Genomic DNA, 27,302 nt, shown 5'->3' with positions numbered 1-27,302 from the left:
AAGCACGGCTCTCTGTTCAGTGCTGCCGGCGACAGTCCTCCTGTTTCGGGGCAAAGTGGTAACAACCCGGAGAGGCCGAGTCCGTGCACACCCCAGGGTGGCTCTCCTGGACAAGACCTCACGGGCTGCACCTGACCCCCACGTGGGTTATTTCACGGAGCTCAAAAGGCGTCCATGTTAAAAACCAGCGGGCACTCCTCGGCGGGAGGATGGACAGCTAGAGTGCGTGTTTGCACACAAAGGAAGTGCATGTAGCGGTTAAAAGACTGAACCGGAGAAACTCATCGACATGAATGGGTCCCAAAAACGTAACATGGAGTGAGAACAAGAATCACGTTGCAACCGATCCACGCAGAAGAGCACACATCGGAAGGTTAAAAGCACAGAGGAATATCTTGTCTTCACGACTGTAAACAACTCTACTAAAAGTACAAAGGTGCGTGGGGGGGGTGTGAACGCCAGCCTCCAAACAGGGGCTGGCTGCCCCAAGGGAGGGAGTGGGGTGGGCACGTGAGGGTGTTGACGGCATCTGGAATATTCTGTAAGTATGGCAAAAGGTTAAGATTTCTGTTAATTCATAGGTACGTGGGTGTCTATTATATTATTTTCTATGCTTTTTGAAATATTTTATAATCAAAATACTAGCCAGAAAAGTAGAGACATGTTACACAGACCAATTCCTGAGCCAGATTCAGTAAGATAAACTTAGAGCAATAAATCGAAGTTTCATTGGGAAAATGTAAAGTTGCTTTTCTCAAACTGGAAAGGAAACAGAAACGCAATTGTAAGTTCCCAGGACATAATGGAAGCCAAGTCCTACATCTCAGAGCCTGGGGGTTTGAGTGAAGTAGGATTCAGGGGGCAATCAAATCCTTAAGGACATACAGCAGAAAATAAGCGAAGTTTAAAATCAGTAAGATTTCAATTCAGAAAGTTAAAAAAAAAACTTCCAAAGGAAAAAAAAGAAACCAATTAATAAAATTAATGAATTAAAAACAGGAACAGCAATAGTAGATCTAATCAAGAAAACGGAGTGTTTTTAAAAGGTCTATAAAAGAATAAAAACGTTGGAAACCTGAAAGAGAGATAATGGGTATCGAATATGAAAACAGGCACACGACAGGCGATGGAGAAAATGTGAAATTACAGAAAAATATACATCTTTAAGTCAACACAATCAAACTTTTTAGGCAAAGGGGATAACTGTCTAGGAAAAGATCATCCCTGAAACCAGTGTCAGGAAAGCTAAGACACTTGGAAAGGTAGGGATCCTAGGAGAACTTGAAAGGACAGGGCGACGCTATCTGTCACACAAAGCACAAGATCCAGATGTGGATCAGACTTACAGACCAAGGGGCCTCCCAGGGGCCCAGTAACGACCCTCACCCCCAGTGCCACTTGATCCCCAATCAGGATGTCACTGCGGTTCAGCGGGGTAGTGGTGAGACGGGTCCACCGGCTCTCCATATGGGCAAAACAAACTGCCTTTTACCTCACGCCACACACAAAATTAATGGAGGGGAGGCAGGAATCTTAGGGCTTCGTGTGGAAGGTGAAATAGTGGAGGTCCAGAAGGACACACACGAGAATATCCTCACCATGTGTGGTAGGCAAAGACTGGAAATAGTACATTAAAAAAACACTAAACATAAAAGGAAAGAATCACCGTGTTGGACTTCGTTAAAATTAGGAACTCCTATTCGTCAAAGGACACCATGAACCACAACACATCCATTAGGACGCCTAACTAACCAGACTAACTCGGGGTAGTCTACGCCGCACGTCAGAAAGTCTAACTACCCCGAGTGTCAGGGAGGATGTGGAAGAACCAGAGCGTACGCATGTGCCTGTGGGAACGTGGACGGGTACAGTCACTTTGGAACCGGTTTGGCAGTCTCTTAATCATATGCCAACCATGTGGCCCAGACATTCCACCCCTGGCTGTTTACCCAAGAGCAAAGATAACACAAGTCCACATGAAGAATTGCTCACGAATGTTCATACTAGCCATATGTGCATCAACAGCTGAGTGGATAAACAAATTGTGTTATATCCACACAATGGAATGCTACTCAGCACAGAAAGAAGGCAACCACGTACATGTTTATACATCTCAATATACTCAGGGGAGGAAGTCAAACCCAAAGAGTTGGTGCAATGTAATTTAATTTATGTGAAACTGTAGAGAAGACAAAACTAACCTAGATGGGAAGGAGATCTGTAATTTCCCAGGTCAAGGTTAAAAGGAGGTGGGATTAAGAACACATGAGAAATTTGGGGGATGATGGAAAAGTTCTCTATCTTGCTCATGGCAGTGGGCATGCAGGGGTAGATTTTCCCAAAACTCAACAAACGGAAACTTTAGATGGATACACATTCCAGTATGTAATCATACCTCAATAAAGTTGACCTTTTTTTTAATGTTTATTTATTTTTGAGAGAGAGAAAGACAGAGCATGAGCCGGGGAGGGGCAGAGAGAGAGGGAGACACAGAATCGGAAGCAGGCTCCAGGCTCCCAGCTGTCGGCACAGAGCCCGACGCGGGGCTCGAACCCACGAACTGTGAGATCGTGAGCCACGCAGGTGCCCCTGAATTTGACTCTTTTAAAAGGACGCCATCAAGAGGATGAGGAAATGAAACCCCCTCTAGGAAGAGTCCTGTGTAATGCTCATATCCAATGGAGTGCTGAAGCACACGTGTATCAGCTCTTCCCAGGTCTGTGCTCAGAACATCATGGTGGTAGCTGTGGTGTGTTTACAGCACAGAAGCAGGGACATGCAACAAATCAGGGCTCGTTTTGTTTTGTTTTGTTTTGTTTTATAGAGAGCCAATTATTAAACATTTATCAGACACCACTGCATGCATACAACTAACTCATATTTGGAATATATAATAAATTTTTATAAGCCAATGAGAAATACAAATAATCCTACTTTTAACAAAAAGACAAGCAAAAGACTTGAACTGGCACCTCACAAGAAAAGACATCCAAATGTTTAATGAGCAGCTTTACTCATCAGGGAATGCAAATTAATGTAATGATGTGGTATCCCTACACCCTTTCCAAAATGGGTAAAAATTTTAAAAGACTGACAATACCTCTTTTATAAAAGATTCAGAGTGACTAGAAGTCGTAAGATTGGTCAGTGGGAATGTAAATGTTTTTAGAAAGCCATTGGACAAAAAAATATATCTGCTCAACTGCACCTGTGCCTAACATTTGATCTGGAAATCCCACTCATGGAATCTCATTAAAGAGATATTGACAGATATGTCCACCAAAAACAAAATGCACAGGAATTTTTATAGCAGCATTATTAATATTAGCCAAATTCTGGAAACAGTCCAAAACTCCATCACTGGGAAAGAGAGTGAATCAATAACACATAACAGGTTTAATGTAACAACTTTTATGGCACAGCAAAAAAAGAACGAACTACTGAATCTGCAGCAACATGGATGCTTATCATAGACCCTGTGTTGAACAAAAGGAGCCATAAACCAAGGAGTAGGCAGAAGAGGCGAAACCAATCCATGCAGAGATAAGGTGGAATAGCGACTCCTTGGAGGAGGTGGGTTAATGGAGAAACAGCACAAGGGAACACTTGGGATTCTGGAAACATTCTGTCTTCAAGAAAATATTGTGAGGGAAGGGCGCCTTGGTGGCTCAGTTGGTTAGGCGTCCATCTTCGGTTCAGGCCATGATCTCGCAATTCTTGAGTTCAAACCCCACATCAAGCTCTGTGCTGACAGCTTGGAGCCTGGAGCCTGCTTTGGATTCTGTGTCTCCCTCTCTCTCTGCCCCTCCCCTCTCTCATTCTGCCTCTCTCTCTCTCAAAAATAAATATACATAAAAAAATATTCTAAGGGAAAACCTTTCCAATCCAGAGGACTATACCCAGCTAAATTATTAATCAAGAATAAGTGGAGAATAAATAAAATAATTTTTAGTTATGTCATGCTCAAAAATCTATCTCCCATGCACCATTTTCAGAAAGCTACCAGAGGGTGTGCTTCCTCAAAATAAAGGCATAGATCCAGAAAGAAAAGAACACCACATTCAGGAAATAAGAGATTCATGGTAGGAGAGATATGGAGGAAAATCCAAAGACAATGGTGAGGGGAGATCCCTGGATGACACCTGTACACACGTGCAGCTGAGCGAATAGACAGCAGACAACAGCCCACAAATAGAAAGAGTTCTTGGAGAGATGTTTCCACAAAATAAATGAAGCTGGCAGACTACCCAATATTTTCAACCTTCTTGTGTGGACGTTGGGGATACATTAGTCAGAGGATTTGGGGATGATTTAATGATAGGTACACAAAGAAATAAGCAAATAAACATAAGAAGCGATTGTTAACTCTAAGAACAGAAAAACACAAGCAAAAGCAAAACATGTACAAATGAGGAAATTAAGTCTGTCTCCACTACACAGACCTGGCTATAAGCAATACACCTTGGTTAAAATGATACAGATTTGACACTGATTTAACCAAATTTTGCTGCCTTCTAGGAAAAGGAACTTTTTATGGGCCTGGTGGAAAATATGAGAAAGTGCCTTCCTCCACAACAGAAACTCACATCGTATCTAAAACTGAAGACTCAAGAAGCGGGGAGGATGGTAGTGGAGTAGGAGGACCCTAGGCTGGCCTTGTCCCATGAATACAACTAGATAACCATCAAATCATCCTAAATACCCCAGAAATTGATCTGAAGACTGGCAGAACAAACCCCACAACTAATGGGAGAGAAAAGGTCACATCAAAGAAGGTAGGATGTGCAGAGATGTGGCTTGAAAGAGAAACAGATCGTGGCCATTGCAGGGGGAAAGGAACAGTGGTCGTGGAGAAGGGGGAGAGACAGACTAACACACAGGGAAGCACACGGGGGAAACAAAGCCCCACTGCCAGTGGCTTAGAAAGTGAAAGGGCCCAATTTTCATGAATTCTTACAACCAGTGGGGCTTAGAGCCTGGAGTTTGAAAGATCAGTGTGCTTGTCTCTGGGAGAGCACAGAGGACACTGGGTTGCTCTTGGAGAAGAGACAGGCAAACAGTCCACAGACATACAGCATGGAAACAGCAATCTGAAGAGCACCTGGGGCACACAGTGGGGATATTATTCGCTCATCTAGAAGCATATCCAAGAGAGGCAGCATTCACGGAGAGACTTCTCTGTGAACAAAGGAACTGGCCAATGCCATCTCCCTCCTACCACCTCCATCAAAAGCACAGGGCCACCTGCAGGAACCAGCCCAGTGCTGACACTGGCTATCTACCTTGCTTACACCAAGCCTCATTCCCCCGTGTTCCAGAAGAACCACCCTTCCCAGTCATGCTCACCACAGTCCCAGCATGACATTTCCCCTCCCCTAGAAGACCAGCCCAAACCCCTGCTCACACTGCACTTCCCAACACAGGAGTTTTGCAAGACCTTGGTTCCGGTGGTGGTGGCAACAGGTCTCATTTCACAAGCAGGCCAGAGCACAAATCGTTAAAATGTGCCACATTCAGGCCAGGAACCAAACACTTCCCACAACAGGCAAAGAGAGCCTAGAGATGACTGACTTGAAAGATAAAGTGGCCAGGACATAACAGCAGAGTACACACAGAACACACCAGAGACACTCCTGGAAGCATCAGATTCTGGGGAACAGGGAACACTACATTAGGGGCCCTAATGGACCTCTTCCTCATAAGGCCATTACCTTTAAGAACAGGAGAGTGACTCCTAACACACAGAAGCAGGCACACAGACTTAGGCAAAATAGAAGGCAGAGGAATTTGTCCCAAATGAAAGAACAGGACAAGGTCACAGCAAGAGACTTAAGAGGAATAGATATCAGTAACATGCCTGATGGAAAATTTAAAGCAATGATCATAAGGATACTCACTGGACTTGAGAAAAGAGTGGAGGACATCAGTGAGACCATTAACACAGAGATAAAGTATAAGAGCAGAGATAAAAGTTTCAATAAATGAAATGACGAACATGCTGGATAGGATGAACAGCAGGTTGGAAGAAGCAGAGGAATGAGTCAATGAACTAGAAGACAGAGTAATGGAAAGCAATGAAGGTGAATAAAGAGGAAAAAAAAAGAATTATGGAACATGAAAATAGACTTAGAGAAATCAGTGAATCCATGAAATGTAACAAAATGTAATAAAATTCATATTATATGGATCCCAGAAGAAGAAGAGAGAGAAAAGAAGGCAGAGAAATAATAACTGAAAACTTCTCTAGTCTGGGAAAGGAAACAGATATCTAGATGCAGGAGGCACAGAGAGCCGCCAACAAAATCCACAAAAGCAGATCCACACCAAGACATATTGTATTTAAGATTGCAAAATACAGTGATAAAGACCAAATATGAGAAGCAGCGAGATAAAAGAAGAATTATATTAAAAGGGAAAACATCTAAGGCGAGCAGGAGATTTTCCAGCAGAAACTTTCCAGGCCAGAAGGGAGGTGCATGGTATATTCAAAGTGCTGAAAGGGAGAATTTCAGCCAAGAATACTCTATCCAGCAAGGCTAATATTCAGAATAGAAGGAGATATAAAGAGTTTCCCAGACAAACAAAAATGAAAGGAGTTCACGACCACTAAACCAGCCCTGCAAGAAATACTAATGAGGATTATTTGAGTGGAAAGAATGACCAAAAGTGGCAGTATGAAGGTAAGAAATGAATGTTTCTGTAAAAAATCAATATTTCTGTAAAATGTCAGTCCAGGAACTCACAAAATAAAAGGATATAAAATATAACAACATATACCTAAAATATGGGGAGGAGTAAAGAATGGGTTCATGGGGTGTCTGGGTGGCTTAGTCAGTTAAGCATCTGACTCTTGATTTTGGCTCAGATCATGATCTCATGGTTCATGAGATTGAGCCCTACACTGGGCTCTGCGCTGACAGCATGGAGTCTGCCTGGGATTCTTTCTCTCCTTCCCTCTCTGCCCTTTCCTCACTCACAGACTCTCTCTCTCTCTCTCTCTCTCTCTCTCTCTCTCTCTCAAAAATTAAAAGAAGAAGAAGAAGAAGAAGAAGAAGAAGAAGAAGAAGAAGAAGAAGAATGGGTTCAAAATTAAATGAACATCAACTTAAGATGAACTGCTATATGCAGAAGAGGTTATATACAAACCTAATGGTAACCATATGTCAAAACCTACTAATAAATATGCAAAGAATAAAGAGAATTCCAAATACATCACTAAAGAAAACCAGCAAGTCTCAACCATGAAAGAAAGACAAAAAGGGATCAGAGAAAATCTTCAGAGACAACCACAAAACAATAAAATGGCAATAAATACATATCTATCAATTAATTACTTTGAATGTAAATGGACTAAACTCTTCAATCAAAATACAGAGGGTGACAGAATAGATTAAAGAAAAAAAACAAGACCCATCTATATTCTGCCTACAGGAGGCTCATTTTAGACCTAAAGACACCTGCTAATTGAAAGTGAGGAGATGGAGAAACATTTATCGTATAAATGGAGGTCAAAAGAAAGCTGGAGTAGCCACACTTATATAGGACAAACTAGATTTAAAAACAAAGATTGTAGCAGGAGGCAAAGAAGGACACAATATAATAATAAAGGGGACAATCCAACAAGAAGATATAACAACTGTAAACACTTACACACCCAACAGAGAAGCACCCAAATATATAAACACAAAGAAACTAATTTGTTAATAACAAACACAAAGAAACTAATTTATAAAAATACAATAGTAAAGGGCTTTAACACCCCACTTACAACAATGGACAGATCATCTAAGCAGAAAATCAACAAGGAACAGTGGCTTTGAATGACACGCTGGATTTAACAGCTATATTCAGAAGATTCCATTCTAAAGCAGCAGAATAAACATTCTTTTCAAGGGCATGTGGAACATTCTACAGAATAAATCATATATCAGGTCAAAATCAAGCCTCAACAAATCTAAAGAGACTGGAGTCATACCATGCACCTTTTCTGACCACAACACTATGAAACTTGAAGTCAACCACAAGAAAAACTCTGGAAAGAACACGAATACATGGAGGTTAGGGAACATCCTACTAAAGAATGAATGGGTCAACCAGAACATTAAAGAAATTTTTAAAAAATACATAGAAACAAGTGAAAATGAAAACAAGTGGGTCCAAAACCTTTGGGATGCAGCAAAGGCAGTTCTAAGAAAGACGTCTATAGCAATACAGCTCTACCTCAAGAAGCAAGAAAAGACTCAAATATACAATCTAACCTTATACCTCAAGGATCTAAAAACGGAACAGCAAATAAAGCCTAAAACGAAAAGAAGATGGGAAATAATAAAGATCAGAGCAGAAATTAATGATATAGAAACTAAAACAAACAAACAACAATAAAACAAACAGTAAAACAGATCAATGAAACCAAGAGCTAGTTATTTGAAAAAAAAAAATTCAATAAAATTCATAAACCTCTAGCCAGAATAATCAAGACAAAAAGAGAAAGGACACCCAAAAATAAAATTACAAATGAGAGAAAAGAAATAACAATAAACCCCACAGATATACAAATAATCATAAGAGAACATTATAAAAAACTATACACTAACAAATTAACAACCGAGAAGGATAAATTCCTAGAAACACATAACCTACCAAAACTGAAACAGCAAGAAATAGAAAATTTGAACAGACCAATTACCAGCAAAGAATTTGAATCCATAATCAAGAAAATCCCAACAACAAAAAATGTCCAGGGCCAGATGGCTTCACAGGGGAATTCTATCAAACATTTAAAGGAGAGTTAATACCTATTCTTCTCAAACTATTCCAAAAACTAGTAAAGGAAGAAAAACTTCCAAATTCATTCTATGAGGCCAGCATTACCCTGATACCAAAACCACATAAAGAAATCACACACACACACACACACACACACACACACACACACACACAACTACAGGCCAATGTCCCTGATCAACACAGATGCAAAATCCTCAACAAAATATTAGCAAACTGAATCCAACAATACTTTAAAAAGACTTATTCACCACAATCAATTGGGATTTATTCAATATAAAGAATGGTTCAATATTTGCAAAGCAATTGATGTGATATACCACATTAATAAAAGAAGGATAAGAACCATATGATCATTTCAATAGATGCAGAAAAAACATTTGACAAAGTACAACATCCATTCATGATAAAAAACCTCAACAAAGTAGATTTAGAGGAAACATACCTCAATAAAACAAAGGCAATATATAAAAACCTCACAGCTAACATCATCCTGACAGCCTTTCCCCTAAGGTCTGAAACAAGACAGGGATGTCCACTCCCACCACTGTATTCAACATAGTACTAGAAGTCTTAGCAACAGACAGCAACAACAAAGGCATCCAAGTGAGTAAGAAGAAAGTCAAACTTTCACCGTTTGCAGATGACATGATACGATAGATAAGAAACCCGAAACACTCTACCAAAAAAACTGCTAGAGCTGATAAATAAATTCAGTAAAGTCACAGGATACAAAATCAATGTACAGAAAGCTGTCGCATTTCTACACACCGATAATGAAGAAGTCGACAGAGAAATTAAGAAAAAAATCCCATTTACAATTGAACCAAAAATAATAAGATACCTAAGAATAAACCTAACCAAAGGGGTAAAGACCTATACTCTGAAAACTACAGAACACTGATGAAAGGAACTGAAGAGGACACAAAGAAATGGAAAGAGATTCCATGCTCATGGGTTGAAAAACCAAATATTGTTAAAGTGTCTATACTACCCAAAACAATCTACACATGTAATGAAATCCTTATCAGAATACGAACAGCATTTTTCCCAGAACTAGAACAAACAGTCCTAAAATTTGTATGGAACCCCAAAAGATCCTGAATAGCCAAAGCAACCTTGAAAAAGCAAAGCGAAGCTGGAGGCATAATAATTCTAGAGTTCAAGTTATATTACAAAGCCGTAGTCATCAAGAGAGTATGGTACTGGCACAAAAATAGACAAATAGATCAATAGGACAGAATAGAAAATTCCAGAAATAAACCTAGAGTTATATGGTTAATTAATCTTCGACAAAACAAGGGAGGATATCCAAAGGGAAAAAGACAGTCTCTTCAACAAATGGTGTTGGGAAAATCGGACGACAATGTGCAAAAGAACGAAACCGGACCACTTTCTTACACCATGCACAAAAATTAACTCAAAATAAAGACCTAAATATGAGACCTGAAACCATAAAAATCCTGGAAGAGAACACAGGCAGTGATTGCTCTTACATCCACCATAACAACATTTTTCTATATTTATTCCCCAAGGCAGGGGAAACAAAAGCAAAAATAAACTAACTCCTGGGACTACATGAAAATAAAAAGCTTCTGCAGAGAGAAGGAAACAACCAACAAAACTAAAAGGCAACCTACAGAATAGGAGAAGGTATTTGCAAATCATATATCTGATAAAGGGTTAGTATCCAAAATCTATAAAGAACTTCTCAAACTCAACACCCAAAAAACAAGTAATCCAGTGAAGAAATGGGCAAAAGACATGAATAGACACTTCTCCAAAGAAGACATCCAGATGGCCAACCGACACAGGAAAAAATGCTCACATCACTCATCATCAGGGAAATGCAAATCAAAACCACAATGAGATACCACCTTATACCTGTCAGAATGCCTATCGTTCACAGCTCAGGGAACAACAGATGTTGGTAAGGATGTGGAAAAGGGGGGGACCCTCTTATACTGTTGGGGGGGATGCAAAGTGGTGCAGCCGCTCTGGAAAACAGTGTGGGGGTTCCTCAAAAAGTTAAAGATAGAACTACCCTATGACCCAGCAATTGCACTACTAGGTATTTATTCAAAGGATACAAAAATACTGATTTGAAGGGGTACATGCACCCCAAAGGTTATAGTAGCATTACTTACAACAGCAAATTTTGGAAAGAGCCCAAACTTCCATCGACTGATGAATGGATCAAGAAGGGGCGTGTGTGTGTGTGTGTGTGTGTGTGTGTGTGTGTGTGTGTAGATACAGAGATAGACAGATAGATATATGCATATAACGGAATATTACTCAGCCTTTGAAAAAACTGAAATCTTATAAAGACCTGGATGGAACTAGAGAGTATTATGCTAAGTAAAATTAGTCAAAGACAAATACCATACGGTTTTACTCACATGCAGAATTTAAAAACTGAAACAAATGAGTAAAGGGGAAAAAAGAGAGAGAGAGGCAAACCAAGAAACAGACCCTTAACTACAGAGAACTGAGGGGAGGTGGGTGGGGGGATGGGGGAAACAGGTGATGGGGATCAAGGAGGGCACTTGTGATGAGCACCAGGTGATAAACATAAAAACTGGAAAAAAGTCAAAAGTTAAAAGAAAATAATGAAACTGCAAACTCGGGAGAGAACAGAATAACGCACATCGTTAGGTAACTGAGATAAGCAGGGAATTAAGAACAGGGTCTGGAACGGACCTCGGGGGTCACACGCAATCGGCAGGGCTGGGCGCACCTGCCAGAGTCTGCAGGTGGAGCCGGCAAGGGGACACCCCTCCGGCCAACACAGCCTCGTTCAGCGAGGAGGGTCTGGGCCACGTGCGGAGCACCTGCAGAGACCGGAATTCACACCAAATACACACAAGCAAAACTGGAGTGGACACACCCAACCACCGGCCTTTCAGCCAACGGAACCTCTGCATCCCAGGCTTTGCTTTCTGGACACGAGCCACCACCAGACACACGCAGGGTCTTGGAGATGGTGCCGCAAACACCTCGCAGGAGGTAAACCAATCAGCATCGTCAGCAGACACGCCGGCAATAACAAGGAAAAGGAAGTCCGGTCGAGACTCCGGCGACGCACGGCACCCCAGGGAGGGATATAAAAGCCCTTGGCCCGGAGCACCTCGCCCTCGCACCTGCCACACACACCCCCGTCCAGCTCCGCTCCCGGCACAAAACTCCAGCATGGCTGACCCCTGCTGCTCTAGGACTTGTGTTATTGCCGCGGCCACCCTGTCCGTCTGCTCCAGCGACCTGAGCCGTGGCAGCCGCGTCTGCTCACCCAGTGCTTGCACTGGATCCTCCTGGCAGGTGGACAGTTGCCAGGAGAGCTGCTGCGAGCCCCCGTGCTATGCCCCGGCCCCCTGCCTGACCCTCCTGTGCGGCCCCTGCCAGTCGGCCCGCACCGGCTCCTGCTGCCGGCCGGCCTGCGGCCTCTCCTCCCCCTGCCAGGGAGACAGCTGCACCCCTGTGTGCTGCAAGCCCGTCTGCTGCACCCCTGTCTGCTGCAAGCCCGTCTGCTGCACCCCTGTCTGCTGCAAGCCTGTCTGCTGCACCCCTGTGTGCTGCGAGGACTCCCCCTGCTCAGGCCCCTCCTGCTGCCAGCCCAGCCCCTGCTGCAGACCCTCCTCCTGCGTGTCCCTGCTCTGCCGTCCCGTGTGCAGACCCGCCTGCTGCACCCCTGTGTGCTGCAAGCCTGTCTGCTGCACCCCTGTCTGCTGTGAGGACTCCCCCTGCACAACCTCTTCATGCTGCCAGCCCGCGTGCTGCACCTCCTCCCCCTGCCAGGAAAACTGCTGCACCCCTGTGTGCTGCAAGCCCGTCTGCTGCACCCCTGTGTGCTGCAAGCCCGTCTGCTGCACCCCTGTGTGCTGCGAGGACTCCCCCTGCTCAGGCCCCTCCTGCTGCCAGCCCAGCCCCTGCTGCAGACCCTCCTCCTGCGTGTCCCTGCTCTGCCGTCCCGTGTGCAGACCCGCCTGCTGCACCCCTGTGTGCTGCAAGCCTGTCTGCTGCACCCCTGTGTGCTGCGAGGACTCCCCCTGCACAACCTCTTCATGCTGCCAGCCCGCGTGCTGCACCTCCTCCCCCTGCCAGGAAGACTGCTGCACCCCTGTGTGCTGCAAGCCCGCCTGCTGCACCCCTGTGTGCTGCAAGCCCGTCTGCTGCACCCCTGTGTGCTGCAAGCCCGTCTGCTGCACCTCTGTCTGCTGCGAAGACTCCCCCTGCTCAGCCCCCTCCTGCTGCCAGCCCAGCCCCTGCTGCAGACCCTCCTCCTGCGTGTCCCTGCTCTGCCGCCCCGTGTGCAGGCCCGCCTGCTGTGCCCCTGCCTCCTCCTGCTGCACCCCGGCCTCCCTCTGCCGGCCCAGCTGCTGCCACCCGGCCTCCTGCGTGTCCCTGCTCTGCCGCCCCGCGTGCGCCCGCCCTGCCTGCTTCGGCCCCGCCTCGGGCCAGTCCTGCTGCTGATGGGCACGTCCCCCCAGGGCCAGCTGGGCTCAGGTCCCACCTGGTGACTGTGGTCCTCCCGGCCACCCCTCAGTCAGTCCTGACCTGTGTTAGGTGGCTGCCCCCACCCAGGACGGGGTCCTCCATGTGTCCACTCTCCTGACCTGACCTTGACCTCCTGCCTCCCAGGAACGCTGACCCCGCGGCTTCCTGGAGCTTCTGCTCCCAGGGGGCACCTGCACCTGTTCTGGGTCACCTGTCCTTCCCTCCCCCTTTCTCTGCTCAGGTCACTTGACCTCGACTCCTAACCTGTCAGTACCTCCTTGGGTACCCCAATAAACTCACTTTGCCAGCTGATCTGCTTCCTTTCATGTGACCCTCATGGGGGTGCGGGGACCCCGGGGTTTGGCCCAGACACGGTCTCTTCCAGCCACAAACATTTCTAGGAACGAGGGACTGAGCAGTCCCAGAGGCGGGCCTACCTCGTGTGGGCAGGGCCACGGGTGGGACTCACGCCCTGGCCCAGGAAGCTCCGTGCCGGTGGGCCCGGTGCCCAGGGCTTCCCAGGCTGGTCACCTGCCCACGGGTCGTGGCCTGGCCCGTTTCCACCCACTGCCCCATCCGGGCAAACCGGGCCCAGACAAGCAGGCCTGGGGGCTCCAGGCTCACAGCCTCTACGGGCCTGGGGTCGCCCTGTGGTCCTCCCGCGGGCTCTACCCATTTAGCAGAAAGGTGACGGAGCGGGGCAGGCAGTGCTCCAGCCTCTCATGGAAATCGACTAGGTTTGAAACAAAGTATGAGGGTGGGTGGCAGGACCCCCAGGCGGTCCCGGGCCAGACTCTGGGGCCACCATCTGGTAGGCTGGGCTCCGCCCGGGGGGCTATGAGGGACACGGAGTCATGGTGCAGGGCCCTCCCTGTGAACTGAGGACCCCGTCAGGCCACGATGTACCGAGTGCTGTAGGTGACAGTCCGCTCTGACCTCTGGGTGACATTGGCCGCACGTGAGGGCACCTGCTGACAAGGGCGGGGATATGTAGCGAGGTCACCACCACGGTGGCCGGGACTGTCCCGCCCCGGCCCCTGCCCCCACCCTAGGAACACTTGTCCTGAGTGGTTTGCACACGTGACCTGCGATTCTGCGGGCTTCTCTCCAGTCTCTGGAGCCGTGCCAGCCCAGCTGGTGAAGACCCTTCCAGTATGTGTCCACACCGACCGTGTGCTTCTGGCTCAGGCCCCTTGCCTCCGTCCATCCAGCCGTGTAGACCCCTCGCAGCTGTGCTAATAAACTCCCATGCCCCAGTTTGCTGATCCCGTCTGGTAAGCATCTCCTGCCCGGGCCCTCTGGGCTCTCCTGTCGCTTCCGCAAGGCGCACGGTCTTGAACGCTCTGAGCCCACCTGCCATTCCAAGAAGCAGTGGCCTGGCCCAGCCCTTCTCCGGGCCTCACAGCTGTAGGCACCAGGAGGCCTCGGGAGCTAATCTCACTGTGGTCCCTGCTCTCAGACCCCTTCACGCCCCTCACGACGAGGAAGCTGAGGCCACACACGGGACGGCCAGCCCCGTCCAGGCGGTGCTCCGGCTGCTGCCTTTGTGGGAGAACTTCGTAGACGTGAACTTTGCCCTGCGGCAGAACTCCTTTTCTGGGACAGAAGCGTCTCTTGGCCCCAGGATGATGTCTGCACGTTTACACGTCACGGGAGACATGGGATTCTGGGTCTGAGTGACGTGGCCCAAGTGGTGTGGATGGTGCACGCCGAAAGGGCCACCCTGCCACCGGCTGTCATAGGGCCCGCTCTCCGATCACCCGAGGGCACCTGCCAGTCTTTGCCCACGGGGCAGTTCCTGGCTGCCATGGCGGGTCCAAGCCTGGCCCACACCTGAACAGGGGTGGCTGTCCCCACCGACCACCAGGTGGCCTCTGTCATGTGCTTTGTGCTGCAGCTGGGACAGTCCTGAGACAAAGAGTGGTCATGGTGGCTGGGAAGGTACCAGAAGGCTACAGGCTAAACAGAGTGTCGGGGGCCCCGCTGGCAGAGGGGGACTGAGAAGCATATGCCCAACAGCCCGAAACAGACCAGACTGCTCCCACACTCAGGGTCAGGGCCCTGGGTGAGGGTGCAAACGCAGCCTTGCCCTCCTCTTCCCAGCCCCGCACTGCTCCTCACAAGCCCCGTCCACCAGCCCTCGGGCCCCTGGGGCCTTGGGGAGTGCACCCTGGGCACACCATGGAAGGACCCATGTGTGCCCTTGGCAGGCCTGGGGACACCTGGGTGGGCATCTGGGGGGTTGGCACTGAAGTGAGCGTGGTCTAGAAGGGGGTCACTGGCTCTGGCCAGACACTGCTACTGGCCCCGGGACCCCTCACCCCGGAGGCAGGGGGTTGACACAGCTGGAGGGGAGCTGAGCAGGGTCCCCTGGAACTGGGGCCAGGCCCGAAGGTACTGCTGAGGGCAGTTTCTGACCCACCCCCTGAGCCGTGGCTAAACTTGAGGCTCTCCGCGTAGTAGGCACAGAACGCTCTAGAAGCCTGCGGCTTCTATCCAAAGCCAGAAGAGCTCTCCTACTTGGAGAACCGGTCTCCAAGCAGACATGTTCATAACAGCCAGAGGAGAGTCCCACAGAGAGATGCTCCCGGGACAAAGTTGGGAAAACACAGCAGAGACAGTGTGGCTGGCTGCCATGACGCCATTTAAGGGCCGCCCAAGGAAGTGGCCTCCAGACCAGCCCCGACCTCCACGCTGACCTCCCTCCAGCCCCCAGCCCCCACGTGCCACACCAGCGGCTCCACAGGCTGCCAGCCAGCTCCCCCCAAGACCTTGGGCTGTGTCCCTGCTCACCGCCCTCTCCCCGGGGTCGTGGGAGCTCCTGCAGCCCAGCCGGCCACGCGCCCATGAGCTTCCCCTCGGGGTCCTGCCCATGTCACTTAAGCCGCCACTTGTAGGACCCTGCTTACTGCTGAGCCCCCAAGGCCACTCTCGACTCAGGAAGAAGCCACGCCAGCCTTTCCCTTTCACAGCCAGTGGATCCATCACCGTGAACTCCTTCCAGGCCTGAGCCAGCCACACCTGCAGCCCCCCCAGAAAATGCCCCCAAAGTGTCCCCAGGATGCCCTGAAAGGCAGACACCATGGACCCTCCTGGGCATTCGGGGCCTGACAGGCGAGGAGCTGACCCCCTCAGCCCCACACAACCCCGGGGTCAGGCAGGCCATGCAACTGCCCGTCTGAAGAATAACCCCCAGCGAATCCTCACATGTCTGACACCCTCTCCCTCTGCTTCCTGTGGCTGTTCTGCTGACGAAGAGACCCACGGCTCATCTGGGAATGGGGGCTCAGGGGAAGCACGTGGCCACCAGCCAGCGCCCAAGGGCCTCTGCCACTCTTCTCTGGGGCTCAGATCGCCACCTCTGGGGGGCCGAGGGCTCTTGCACGTGACACTCGGCAGCCGTGTCTACCTCGGGCCATCGCTCTGCTGTCCGGCCGCCATCACAGGTATGAAGATTTGCTCTTGGGGAAATCTGTGGGCACCACCTGGGCTGGGAACAAAGACACCACCACCCGCCGTGGGTAGAAGCAGCTCCGTCCCACAGGGGGTGGGCACAGGTACGGGCTGTCCCACAGGGGAGGGGGGAGCCCACGTTTTTCTATCTTTGCTAACTTGATAGAGAATAATACCTTCTCACTATTCCTTTTTGCCTAGACATATAGCCTCCCAAAGTGTGGATATGCCATTTTATTTATGCAGAAACAGGGGCGCCTCTGGGGCTCAGTTGGTTGGGCATCCGACTCTGGATTTCCACTCAGGTCATGATCTCAGGGCTGTGGGATCAAGCCCCACATCAGGCTCCACACTGAGCGTGGAGACTGCTTGGGATTCTCTCTCTGCCTCTGCCCCTCTCTCCTGCTCTCTCTCTCTCTCTCTCTCTCTCAAAAGAGTCTGTTATTTTTGCAGAAACAGGAGAACGGGCATCTAAAGTCTCTCTCCTTTTGATTATCACAAACAGCGCACTGTGAGGTCCTCACCACTTGCCTGTGTGCACTGGCGTGCGTTTTCACCACACCTAAGTTCCAAAGTGACTTCCAGGTCAGAGCGTTTGCCAATTTTAAATCCTGAGAGATGCCAACAGGTGCCCTCTAAAGGACTTTTGAAAAGTGTGCCTACTGAGAGTGATGTCAGAAAAGACCGGGAATAGGGAACTCTAAGGGCCCGCTCCCCAGCCCCAGACACTGAAGAAACTGGCAAAGCTGTGGGAGTCAGTTTCATCTGAGTTGTGGGAAATGGCCGAAGGTTTACAACAACCAAGGGAATGCTTCATCAAGACAAAAGCGACTGCAGCCTGGCGGACTTGGTCCCGGTGAGGGGCCTGGTGCTGGAGGGAGAGAGCGGGCCCGTTCCCCTGTTCTACCAGAAGGGTGGTTGTCTGTGCAGTGGCCTCTGGAGGCGCCCACACCAAAGGCTTGGCTTTCTTTCTCCTAACTCGGAACTCTTTCAAGGCAGAGAAGGAGCTACATAGAGTGTCTGTCAACTTAACCCCTTGCCGCCTGGGGAAAGGGTATCAGTTGTGGCAAACAGAAGACACCCCAAAACACCGAGGACAGAAAGCCTGAAGAATGAAATTCTTGGGGGAATAGGGCTTTCAATGCTTCTACAGATGGCCGCAAGTCCAGAAGACCCCACCCATGCCCACGAGGGGCCCGTGCTCACAAAGGACCTGAGAAGGCCCCACGCACTCACTGCTGGCTGCACATCCCGCTCTGAAAGGCAGGAAGTGGAGGTGAAGAGCTGTAAACGCCCAGCCCAGGGTTGTGGGCATGGCCCAACACACAAGCAGAGCCCAGCCACAAAGTCTGGACACAAATACTGTTTGGTTCCAGGGGTGTTCAAAGAACTCTGTGCCAAACCACTATCTGACCACTAACCTAATGGAACAGTGACCACACCTGACAAAGAGTATAGTTGTTACAAAAATAGTTTAGAAGGTTCACTAAACAAAACACAATGACAGGTCACAACAATCAGCAACAACAAACTATAGGGAAGGAGAGAATCTGATATCTGGAATGATTACATTATAATATTGGAAATCTCTGGTTTTCAACAAAAACTATGAAGTGTGCAAAGAAGGAAGAAAGGATGGCTCATTCACAGGGGAAAAAAGCAATTAGCAGAAAATGTCCCTGAAAAACCCCAGGGATTGAACTTTTTGGACAAAGCCTTTAAATAAACTCTTAATATACTCTAGGAGTTCAAGAAAACCGTGGACAAAGAACTAAGAGAAACCAAGAGAATAATGTTCATCAAACTTAGAATGTCAATAAAGAGACAGAAGTATAAAAAGGAACCAAAAAGAAATTCTAGGGTCATTGAATGAGTCACAATAACTGAACCAATAGCTTCACCAGCAGGGCTCAGTTACACATGTGATCAGGAGAAGAAAGGATTAGTAAATATGAAGACAGTCCAGTTGAAATACTCCTGTATGAGGAGTAGATGGGGAAAAGGAATAAAGATAAATGAACAGAGACTACAAGATCTGTGGGGACACCTTCAAGTAGACCAACATACACTTGACAGGAATCTCCAAAAGAAAGAAGAGAGAGAAAGGAGCAGGAAAAATTCTGAAGAAATAATGGCCAAAACCTTCCCAAATTTAAAGAAACATAGGAAGCTACACATACAGGAAGCTCAAACGACTCCAAGTAGAATAAATTCAGAGACATCCACACCAAGATGCATTATCACCAAACTATCCAAAGGCAAAGGCAAAGAGAATCTTAAAAGCAGCAAGTGGGAATAATAATAGCCAATTCCTCATCAGAAATGCGAGGCGAGGCGGCAGTGGGATGATGTGTTTAAAGTCCCGAAAAGACCACCAACCAAGAAGTCCATGTTAGACATACACTTTCCAAATGAAGGACAGATTAAGACACTTCCAGGTAAATGAAAGTTAAAAGAGCTCATTATTAGTGGATATATCTGCCCCACAAGAAATGACCATTTGGGCTGAAATAAAAAGGCACTAAACTTGGAGACATAGTTAGGGATGAAGAACTCTAGCAAGGGTGTCGGACTGGGTAGTGGGTGTGTTTATAAGGGTTTGTGTGTTGCATCTGATTCCTTGGTGTCGAGTGGTTCACCGTACTCTTCTTTTTGTAAGGTCAGCAGTGATGTCCCCATTTTTCTTTAATCTGAGTCTTCTCTCTTTTTTTCTTAGTCTAACTAAAGGTTTGTTCATTCTGTTGATCTTTTCAAAGAACCAACTTTTGGGTTCATGGATTCTTTCTGTGGTTTTCCTACCCCTCTATGTCATTAATCTGTGCTTTGTTTCCTTCCTCTGCCAGCTTTGGGTTTAGTCTGCTCTTCTTTTTCTAGTTCCTTAAGATGTAAAGTCAGGTTATGGATTTAAATGTTTCTTCTTTTTAAATTAAGTGTTGATGGCTATGAATCTGCCTCTGAGCACTGTTTCTGCTGCATCCTGTAAGTACCGGTTTATTGTGTTTTCATCCCAATGTATGTTCTAACTTCTCCTGTGATTTCTTCTTTGACCCATTAATTGTTTCCCTGTGTGTTGTTTAATTTCCATATATTTGTGAATTTTCCTATCTTTCTTCTGTTATTGGTTTCTTTTCACTGTGGTCAGAGAAGATGCTTTGTATGATTTCAGTCTTTTAAAATTTACTAAGATTTGTTCTGTGTCCTAACATATGGTCTAATCTGGAAAATGTTCCATGGGCACTGGAGAAGAACATGCATTCTGCTGTTGTTGAGTTAAATGTCTTGTATATGTCATGGATTTAGTTGGTTTATAGCCTTCGTTTCATTATTGATCTTTGATCTAGTTGTTCTATTATGTCATTTTTTTAATTAGTGGATATGACTTACTGAAGTCTCCAACTATTGTTGTAGAACTGAAACTATTTCTTCAATTCTGTAATTTTTGCTTCGTATATTTTAGGGGCCTGCTACCGGGTGAATATGTGTTTATAATTGTCATATCTTCTTGATATATTGACACTTCTATCAATATTTTTTAATGCTTTATTTATTTTTGAGAAACAGAGACAGAGTATAAGCTGGGGAGGGGCAGAGAGAGAGGGAGACACAAAATCTGAAGCAGGATCCAGGCTCCAAGCTGCCAGCACAGAGCCCAATGTGGGGCTTGAACCCATGAACTGTGAGATCATGACCAGAGCTGAAGTTGGATGCTTAACCGACTGAGCCACCCAGGTGCCCCTATCAATATTTGATGTCCTTTTGTCTCTTACAACAATATTTGACTGAAAGTATATTTTGTCTGATTTTATTATAGCCATCTAGCTCTCTTTTGGTTACTATTTGCATGAAATATCTTTTTCCATCCTTTCTTTTCAATGTATTTGTATCTTTGAATCTCAAGTGAGTGAACTGACTTAAGAAGAAATAGGCAAACTGGAACAGACATAAAACAAGTAACAAGATAACACTGTCATTGAAAACCTCCCCTAAAAGTAAAGCCCAGGACCAGATGATTTCGTGATGAGTTGTGCTAAACAGTTATAAAACAATTAACACTAAACTTTCTCAAATTCCTCCAAAAAACGGAAAATGAGGGAACACTTTCTAAATCATTCTGTGAGGTCCTGATATCAAAGCCAGACAAAGACAACAAAATAAACCTACAGATCAATAATCTTTACAGATAAAGATTTTAAAAACTTCCACAAAATACAATCAAACAAAATCTGGCAGCATTTTAAGAGAATCATACACCATAACCAAGTGGGTTTATCCCAGGAACGCAAGAGTGATGCAACGCATGAAAACCAGAGTAATGCACGACATTAGCAAAACGACATTAGTCGATCATCTCAACTGATACAGAAAAAGCATTTGACAAGAGGCAACACCCTCTCATAATAAAACCCTCAACAGACTGTGAGAAAATAACTTCCTCAAAATAATAAGAGGGCAGATGAAAAACCCACAGCAAACATCAGCCACCATGGCAAAAGACTGAAAGCCGTCCCCTAAGCCAGGAACAGGCAAGGAGGCCCACTTTCACCACTTCTATTCAATACTGTACTGGAAGTTCTAGCCAGAACAGTTCAGTAAGAAAACAAGATAAAATATATCCAAATTAGAAAGGAGAAATAAAACTTACTACAAAGCTACGGTAATCAAAACAGTGGTACTGGCATAATGATTTACATATATATAGGTTAATGGAATAAAATTGAAAGTCTAGAAATAAATGGATTTCTATGGTCAATTTATTTTGAACAAGGGTATCAGTATCATTTAGTGGGGAAAGAATAGTCTCTTCAAATGGTGCTGGGACAACTGGACATCCACATGCAAAAGAATAAAGTTGAACCCTACCTCACACCATATATAAAAAGTAACTCAAGCATCAAAGACCTAAATATAAGAGCTGACATCATGAAACTCTTGGAAGGAAACATAGGGGTAAATCTGCATGACCTTAGATTTGGCAATGGTTTTTTGGGTTATGACACCAAACAAATGAACACATAGATAGATTGGATTTCATCAAAAGTTAAAGTTTTGTACATTGAAGGACACTATCAAGAGAGTGAAAGCCAGCCTGAAAATGAGGGAAAATATTTGCAAATCATAATTCTGATAAGGGTTTAATATCCAGAATACATAACAAACTCTTATAACTCAACAATAAAACGATAGATAACCCAATTAAAAATGGGCAAAGCACTAGATATTTCTCCACAGAAGATATTCAAATGGCCAACAAGCACTCAAAAGGAAGCCCGTGTCATTGGTCATCGGGGAAATGCGCGTCCAAACCACAAGAAGATGCCACTTCACGCCCACTAGGATGGCTCCAATGTTTTTCATGCCGAACACAATGGAACCGGTGTTGGGGAGCCCGCGGAGGAACTGGGGCCTCGCACCTCACTGCTGGGAATGTAAAATGGCGCGGCTGCGGTGGAAAGTGGTCTGGCGGTTCGTCGAAAGGTAGACACAGAGTGACCATCTGCCCCAGCAATCCCACTGCTGGGTATATACGCCCAAGAGAACCGAAAAGAGCTATTCCAACAAAAACTTGCACAAAAATGTCCACGGCATCACTGTTCACGACAGCCAAGAGGTGGAAACGACCAAATGTCCACTGACTGACGAACGGGTAAGTACAATGTGGTCTCCCCGGTTGGTGGAATATTACTCAGCCATGAACAGGAGCGGAGCAGGGACACCTGCTACAACGCGGACGAACCTGGAGAACATGATTTTCAGTGAAAGTAGCCGGACACAAGAGGCCACGTGCTGCGGGATTCCTTGTTTGTGGAATGTGTGGGACAGGCAAAGCCATAGAGACAAGAGCAGATTAGTGACGGACGGGGGCTGGGAGGGGGGCTCCGAGATAGTGCGGGATTTCTTTCTGGATTGATGAGAATGTTCTGGAAGTAGAGGGTGGTTGGGGTTGCACAACATTGTGACTCCTGTAAATGCCACTGACTTGTGCACTTTAAAATGGATATGATCTAGGGTGCCCGGGTGGCTCAGTCGGTTGAGCGTCCGACTTCGGCTCAGGTCACGATTTCGCGGTCCGTGGGTTTGAGCCCCGCGTCGGGCTCTGTGCTGACAGCTCGGAGCCTGGAGCCTGTTTCGGATTCTGTGTCTCCCTCTCTCTGACCCTCCCCCATTCATGCTCTGTCTCTCTCTGTCTCAAAAATAAAATAAAAAACATTAAAAAAAATTTAAAAAATAAAATAAAATGGATACGATCATAAATTTTATATATTATGGGTTCTGTTTGTAAAAATCATGCCTGCTAGGGGCTTCTGGGAGTGAGCCCCCACACTCAGCAGCACTGGAAGTGATCAACGTTGTAAATCTTGTTGAGCTCACAGGTAGGACATTTTGTTTTACTTTGAGAACATCTGATTATTACTAAACTGAAGTAGTTGCCATGTGCTTAGTGGAAATCTGAATGTCTTGAACGTTGTGTGTGACTCTTTTGTACCCTCTCCTTTCATTGTGAGGACTTTATCAATTTCATTGACCTTCATCCATCAGGCACATTGTCAACATTTTTTATAGTTCAACATCCTTGATTTGTATTCCAAAAAGATTCCCTTTGAATTTTGAAATACAGCACTGATGGAGGGTCCTGGATGGACGGTCCCCATATCGCCCTTGCTCCACGCCCACTCCTCCAGATTAAATCTCACCCCACCCTCAGGCCCCAAGCGGGGACCTGCCTCTGCCAGGACCACTGACCACAGGCTCGGGGGAACGAGATTTCGGAACCAAAGGTCAGTCCCTGAATCTGCTCCTCCTAAGGACCTAGGGAGTGTAGGCCTCCTGGGACATTCCAGTTCCTCCTTGGGGAAGGGAGGTCCAGTCCTGTCTGAGGACGTCCCCCTCCTTGCCGGCCATGGCTGACATCGGGACCACAGAAGTTATAAGCCCACTCAGAAGGGTCAGTCCCACATTGCCCGTGCCCTACAACACGCACCTCTGTCCTCTTTTCTCCCAATCATGGGCCAGGCCAGCTGCTCCAGATCAGGTCCAGGCTGGGTCCACAGGAGCACAGCACATGAGCCCAGAACCATCACCAGGGGCCCCGGCACATGACCGGCCAGGTGGGAGCCGCGGAGTCAGCCGCAGAGAGGCTATGCCTTCCCTGCACGTGTCCCAGGGGAACCAGGCTCATGCCAGGGACAACCAGCCCTGACGAGCGCTGTCCTAGGTTTACAAGCTGAGGCAAGATCATGACACGACAACAGAATAGGCCCTAATGACAGTCCTCACAGCCCAAAACACCAACAAGGAAGGAGACATGTGAGCCGTCGGCTGGGACAACACACACCTGAGAGGTATAAAAGCCGACAGACAGCCGGAGCTCCTCACACACTCACACACACACACTCGCACACACACTCACACCCACTCCCTCCTCCAACCCACCGCCCCCGCCATGGCCGCGTCCACCCTGTCCGTCTGCTCCAGCGACCTGAGCTATGGCAGCCGCGTCTGCCTGCCCGGGGCCTCGGACTCCTGCCCCGACTCCCCCTGGCAGGTGGACGACTGCCCAGAGAGCTGCTGCGAGCCCCCGTGCCGCGCCCCGGCCCCCTGCCTGACCCTCCTGTGCGGCCCCTCCTCCCCCTGCCGGGGAGACTGCTGCACCCCTGCGTGCTGCAAGCCCGTCTGCTGCACCCCTGTGTGCTGCAAGCCCGTCTGCTGCACCCCTGTGTGCTGCGAGGACTCCCCCTGCTCAGCCCCCTCCTGCTGCCAGCCCAGCCCCTGCTACAGACCCTCCTGCTGTGTGTCCCTGCTCTGCCGCCCCGTGTGCAGGCCCACCTGCTGCACGCCTGTCTGCTGCAAGCTCTTCTCCTGCACCCCTGTGTGCTGCGAGGACTCCCCCTGCACAACCTCTTCATGTTGCCAGCCGTCCTGCTGCACCTCCTCCCCCTGCCAGGAAGACTGCTGCAAGCCCGTCTGCTGCACCTCTGTCTGCTGCGAGGACTCCCCCTGCACAACCTCTTCATGCTGCCAGCCTAGCCCCTGCTGTAGACCCTCCTCCTGCGTGTCCCTGCTCTGCCGCCCCGTGTGCAGGCCCGCCTGCTGCGCCCCTGCCTCCTCCTGCCGGTCCAGCTGCTGCCGCCCTGCCTCCTGCGTGTCCCTGCTCTGCCGCCCTGTGTGCCCCCGCCCTGCCTGCTGTGGCCCCGCCTCGGGCCAGTCCTGCTGCTGAGCCTTCCTAGACATCACCCAGGGTCCTCTCCGGGCAGGACGCTGACCTCAAGCCAGCTGTGCCCCCTGTGGCTTGCACAAGCACCAGGGGAAGGAGAGCCCCTCCTCCTGGCCTGGCCGCTTATTCAGAGACCTGGGATGCTCACCACATCTGCCCTGACCCCAGTTGCACAAGGGCACCCAGCAGCACCAGCCCCATGAGCTCTGGGGTGTTCCTTGTCCCCCAGCAGACCTGGCCCCACCCCAGCAGTGACATCACCTCTGGGTCCTAATAAAGCCACCTCTGACTCCTGCCGACCTCCTGTCTTTCTGTGGACACACTAGGGTCAGGGTGAAGGTGGACACTTGGTGTTGGCTTCTGGGAACCCCACAGGCCAGGCCCCCGTGGGCCCTAGGGGACCCCCGGCCCCAGCACGTGGCCCCCGGGTCCATCTCAGAAAAGCTGTCTCTCTAACCAAGACCGAGGTTCGTGGGACACAGTGGACGCCCACCCCCACGCCGTCAGCAGCCACGGGCGCCTGAGCCACACTCTCCCTTGCAGCTCGCTGGCTGCCCACACCCAGCAGCCTCTCCTCCGGCCTGTCCCCGCCCCACACCAGGATGAAGAAGCCCCCACCGTGGCTCTCAGGCACGGCCGGCGGGGGTACGGTGCTCACCGACTGAGGACGCCAGCCCCTGTGCAGCCTCCTCCCGGTTGCCTCCTGACCATTTCCTGGATTCCGACACCTGGTCTGATGCTCCCACATCCGCTGTTCCCTAAGCCCCGGCCCCCCACCCCCCCACCCCCACTGCACCGGGCCCCTGAGGCCCACATCCCAGGTAGGTGGGAAGATGCCCACGTCTCTGGTGGTGGGGCGGGGGGTGGGGGAGCAGGACTCATACGTACTGCCCCCCAGGCTGCCCTTCCCGCACCCCGAGGTCTGCCCGGCCTCCCCAAATGGCCGCTTGGCTTCTGCCCGCCGCCCCTCGGGCTGGGGCTCAGGCCCCCTCCAGGGCGCCCCACGGGACACGCGGTCCGGGATCCCAAGCACACGGACCGAGCAAGTAGGCACGGAGGACAGCCGGCCAGGTGGCTAGGCACGCACAGCGGGCTGAGCTGTCCCATCTCATACGGCTGCCACCCTGCTCCTCCCTGAGGCCGCCCCCTAGGACAGGCACCCCCAGAGCTAGAGGCCAAGGTGACACAGGCTGGCCCGCCTTCCTGGTAGCACGGCCAGTTCCCTAGGGAGGGACACAGTGAGGGCCTGAGGCAGCAGAGAGTCTGGCTTTCCTGCTCCCACACGGCCTGAGCCTCCGGGCTCTGTGTCCTCTGGCCACCGCAGGGGGAGCGGATGGCAGCAGAGGGCCCGGGGCTCCCTCCCCCTCCTCTTCTACTTGGTCCTATGCCACTGTCACAGCCAGCGTGGCCCAGCCTGCCCTGGTCCCCCGGGAGCGCGCCAGGGGGAAGTGTCAGCCGCCCTCGGGGACGCCCCACTGCAGTGTCCTTCTGCCCCGTCTGAACCTGGGTCCCAGGCACAGGCTGGAGAAAGAAAGTTCCAAACGTGTTCCCGAGAGTCACAACGTGACCCAGCAGGCCCACCTCCCAGTACCTTCCCTGAAGACGGAGAACAGGTGTGCCGGCAAAATCCGGACACGGCGTTCGAGGCAGCCTGACGCACAGTAACCAAAAGTGGAAACGACCCGAATGTCCACCAGCCGAAGAGGTCACACAAAATGTGGCCGGGCCACGCGACAGAGTCTCATCAGGAGGGAAGCACCGTCCACCCCGGCACGGCTGGGCCTGAGTGCGAGAGCCAGACGCAAAAGGCCACGTGTCGTGGGTTCCCATTCATCAGAAATGTCCAGAGTCGGACAATCCAGGGACAGAAAGCGACTGGAGGTTGCTGGGGGCTGGGGAAGGCAGAGGTAGCGACTGGTAACCATCACAGTCCCTACATTTGAGGGGGAGGGGTGGTGAAAAGGCTCCAAAATTAAGGCGTGGAGGTGGCGGCACAAGTCTGCGAACACAACAAAACCACGGACCATGCACCCGGAGTAGGTGAACACGGCGGCAGGTGAGCCACATATATAGAAGAAGTCTGTCAAGAACACAAAGCCTCAGGGTGCCTGGGGGCTCAGTCAGTTCAGGGTCAGACTCTTGATCGCGGCTCAGGTCCCAATCCCACGGTTCGTGAGTTCAAGCCCCACGTGGAGATCTGCACTGGCAGTGCGGAGCCTGCTTGGGATTCTCTCTCTCCCTCTCTCTCTCTCTTTCTCCCCTCCTCACATGCGCTCACTCTCTCTCTCTCTCAAAATAAATAAATAAATAAACTTAAAACACACACGCACAAAACCTCGTTCCATTTCCAGTTTGGACCGGT

The 27,302-nt window shown here is 49.1% G+C and overlaps 3 protein-coding genes across 3 annotated transcripts in view; 2 read left to right on the top strand and 1 right to left on the bottom strand.

The window, feature by feature from the left end:
* Positions 1-27,302, bottom strand: part of TSPEAR (thrombospondin type laminin G domain and EAR repeats) — a 155,809-nt gene that overhangs the window by 79,904 nt on the left and 48,603 nt on the right. The gene's annotated exons all lie outside the window — the stretch shown is intronic.
* Positions 11,974-13,465, top strand: LOC132684395 (uncharacterized). The gene is made up of 2 exons (XM_081796560.1): positions 11,974-12,329; positions 12,453-13,465. Exons 1-2 carry the CDS (start codon positions 11,974-11,976, stop codon positions 13,249-13,251), a joined length of 1,155 nt encoding a protein of 384 aa, XP_081652686.1. The 3' UTR covers positions 13,252-13,465.
* Positions 24,170-24,943, top strand: LOC132682832 (uncharacterized). The gene has a single exon (XM_060638012.2). The coding sequence runs from the start codon at positions 24,170-24,172 to the stop codon at positions 24,941-24,943; it is 774 nt and encodes a 257-aa protein (XP_060493995.2).

This window comes from Panthera onca, chromosome C2 (assembly GCF_046562875.1).
Source record: "Panthera onca isolate mPanOnc1 chromosome C2, mPanOnc1 haplotype 2, whole genome shotgun sequence".
Lineage (NCBI taxonomy): Eukaryota > Metazoa > Chordata > Mammalia > Carnivora > Felidae > Panthera > Panthera onca.
This window is presented reverse-complemented; position numbering and strand designations above follow the sequence as displayed.

What these genes read in the sequence shown, in the direction of transcription:
- LOC132682832 (XM_060638012.2), top strand. Translation starts at nt 24,170, where the DNA reads ATGGCCGCGTCCACCCTGTCCGTCTGCTCCAGCGACCTGAGCTATGGC.
- LOC132684395 (XM_081796560.1), top strand. Translation starts at nt 11,974, where the DNA reads ATGGCTGACCCCTGCTGCTCTAGGACTTGTGTTATTGCCGCGGCCACC. An exon ending in TGCACCCCTGTCTGCTGCAA is followed by an intron (nt 12,330 to 12,452) that starts GCCTGTCTGCTG and finishes TCCCGTGTGCAG; the next exon opens with ACCCGCCTGCTGCACCCCTG.